The sequence below is a fragment of the Mustela nigripes genome, unplaced genomic scaffold (genome assembly GCF_022355385.1).
Source record: "Mustela nigripes isolate SB6536 unplaced genomic scaffold, MUSNIG.SB6536 HiC_scaffold_148, whole genome shotgun sequence".
In the NCBI taxonomy this organism is placed as follows: Eukaryota; Metazoa; Chordata; class Mammalia; order Carnivora; family Mustelidae; genus Mustela; species Mustela nigripes.
In genome coordinates this window covers 10,815,114-10,817,466 of record NW_026739562.1, presented here as the reverse complement: position 1 = coordinate 10,817,466, position 2,353 = coordinate 10,815,114, and the positions used below count along the sequence as shown (strand labels likewise).

General features: G+C 39.2%; 1 protein-coding gene across 1 annotated transcript; it reads right to left on the bottom strand.

The window, feature by feature from the left end:
• Nucleotides 1–450: 450 nt before the first annotated feature.
• On the bottom strand, nt 451–1,380 carry LOC132008412 (olfactory receptor 4A47-like). The gene has a single exon (XM_059386959.1). The coding sequence runs from the start codon at nt 1,378–1,380 to the stop codon at nt 451–453; it is 930 nt and encodes a 309-aa protein (XP_059242942.1).
• Between the last annotated feature and the right edge of the window lie 973 nt (nt 1,381–2,353).

The following is a 2,353-nucleotide window of genomic DNA, read 5'->3' as shown; positions in this document are numbered from 1 at the left end:
TGTCCTCAGTGATTCATTACATAGCATGGATTCTTTGCTATAGAGGCATTACACATTTCTAAGTGAAGAGATTAACAAGGTATTATGGACCTTACATTCTAGCCACAAGGGAAACTCTTCATACTTTAATTATAATTTACTTAAATTCTTACAAATAAAGGAAGTCCGATCAAACTTAAGAGGACTTCTGAAGGGCGCCTGGGTGGCTCAGTGGGTTAAGCCTCTGCCTTCGGCTCAGGTCATGATCCCAGGGTCCTGGATCAAGGCCCCATCAGGCTCTCTTCTCAGTGGGGAGTCTGCTTCTCCCTCTCTCTGCCTGCCTCTCTGCCTACTTGTGATCTCTATTTCAAATAAATAAATAAAATATTTAAAAAAATAAAAGGAGGACTTCTGCAATCCAAAGATATGGACCCTAATGTCAAATACTTCTCTTCATGGTGAATGATACATTTATCTACTCAAAGATATAAAATTTCTTCCCCAAAGCTTCTTCATAGCATTTAACATCTCAGAATTTCTCAGGGTGTAGATCAATGGGTTCAGCATGGGAGTTATGACTGTATAAAACACACTCAATGATTTGTCAATGGCGAAGGTCTTAGCAGGTCGTACATACATGAAAATACATGGAACAAAGAAGAAGACCACCACAGTGATGTGGGAACCACAGGTCTGGAGGGCTTTCCACCTCCTTTCTGGACTAAGGTGTTTTAGAGAGTTCAAGATGACACCATAAGATATGAGCAAGAGCATAAACACAATACTGCAGATCAGCCCTCCATTGGCTAACACTAACAGGCCAATGACATACGTGTCAGTACAGACCAGCTTCAATAAGGGGTACATGTCACACAAAAAATGATCCATGACATTGGGGCCACAAAATGGGAGCCTATAAATAGTGATAACTTGAGTTATTGAATGCAAAAAACCTCCCACCCAGGACACTACCAGCAGCACAACACACACCCACTGCCTCATGATCACCAAATAATGCAAGGGCTTGCAGATGGCCACATAGCGGTCATAGGCCATTGCCAGCAGAAGGAAGACCTCTGAGCCACCAAAAAAATGTCCTGTTAATAGCTGAGTCATACAAGATTGGAAGGATATGGTATTTTCTGCAAACAACAAGTCTGAAATCAATCTGGGAGAAATGGAAGATGAATAAATGACATCCATAAATGATAAGCTAGCAAGAAAAAAGTACATAGGTGAGTCCAGGGACTTACTGACAGTTACAGTCACCACAATGAGCAGGTTTCCCACCACAGTCAAAATATAGAAGAGCAAGAACATAACAAAAAGGATCTTCTGTTCCTTTGGATCCTGGGTGAGGCCCAAGAGGACAAAGTAAGTTACATTGTTTCTTGGTTCCATGTAGCCTTCGTAGGAGCTGACGTCTCCTAATAGAAGTAAGTGGTCTACAAAACAAGGGGCAAAACTTTTAAATGCATTATAAGATTAATCTTTTATTGACTCATTCAATGAAAAGATTGTGGCAGGAGTACCTGTTTATGTCACATGTATCACAGACATTCTGATTTCCAAGTTGAATAAGCCATGGTTTTCAACACTCAGTGATAACATACGTAATACTCACCAATGTATTAAGTGATACTATACAAATAGTTGCACAGTGTGAAGGTCACAAGCAAACAGCAGTCAGAGAAGGCTTCCCAGAGGAAGCAACGCTTTAACTGAGTAGCAAAGGAAAACTGAAATATATATATATATGATCTCCAACTCTGAACTTTTCCAGTTGGATATTAATTCAGTACTTTTGAAACGAAATTTTTAATGTTCATCAAGAAACAGGTTTCCCATCTAATTAAATAGTACCACCTCCCATACCATTGCTCAGACAAGAAATATCACCATGTCCTTCATGCCATTCTTGCTCTTGTATCGCTTACTGATACCTTTAATAAATCTTATTAACCCCCTCTAAAATAGAACACTAACTTGATCATTCCCCTCCCCGCACCACTTCTGGTCCACTGCACTAGCTTCCCACAACATCCCTCCCCTTTCATTCTGGCTTCCATCAGTTTGTGGCCCTGATGCAGTCCAAATGATCCTTTTTAGATTTGATTCTGATCTGATCATTCCACTGCTCACAACAACTACAGGGGATTCCATTCACAGGCTCACAATTTAAGGAATCACATTTCTATTACAGTAACAGGAACTATAATCCTCATTTCATAGTTGAAAAATGGAGACTCAGAACATCTAGTTAATTTTTCCAAAGTCATTCATTTTTAAGATAAATATTTATGATAAATCTAGAACTGCAATCCAAATTTGCTTTATCTAAAGTAATCTTTAACATAATAAAGATACACAATTG

What these genes read in the sequence shown, in the direction of transcription:
- LOC132008412 (XM_059386959.1), bottom strand. Translation starts at nt 1,380, where the DNA reads ATGGAACCAAGAAACAATGTAACTTACTTTGTCCTCTTGGGCCTCACC.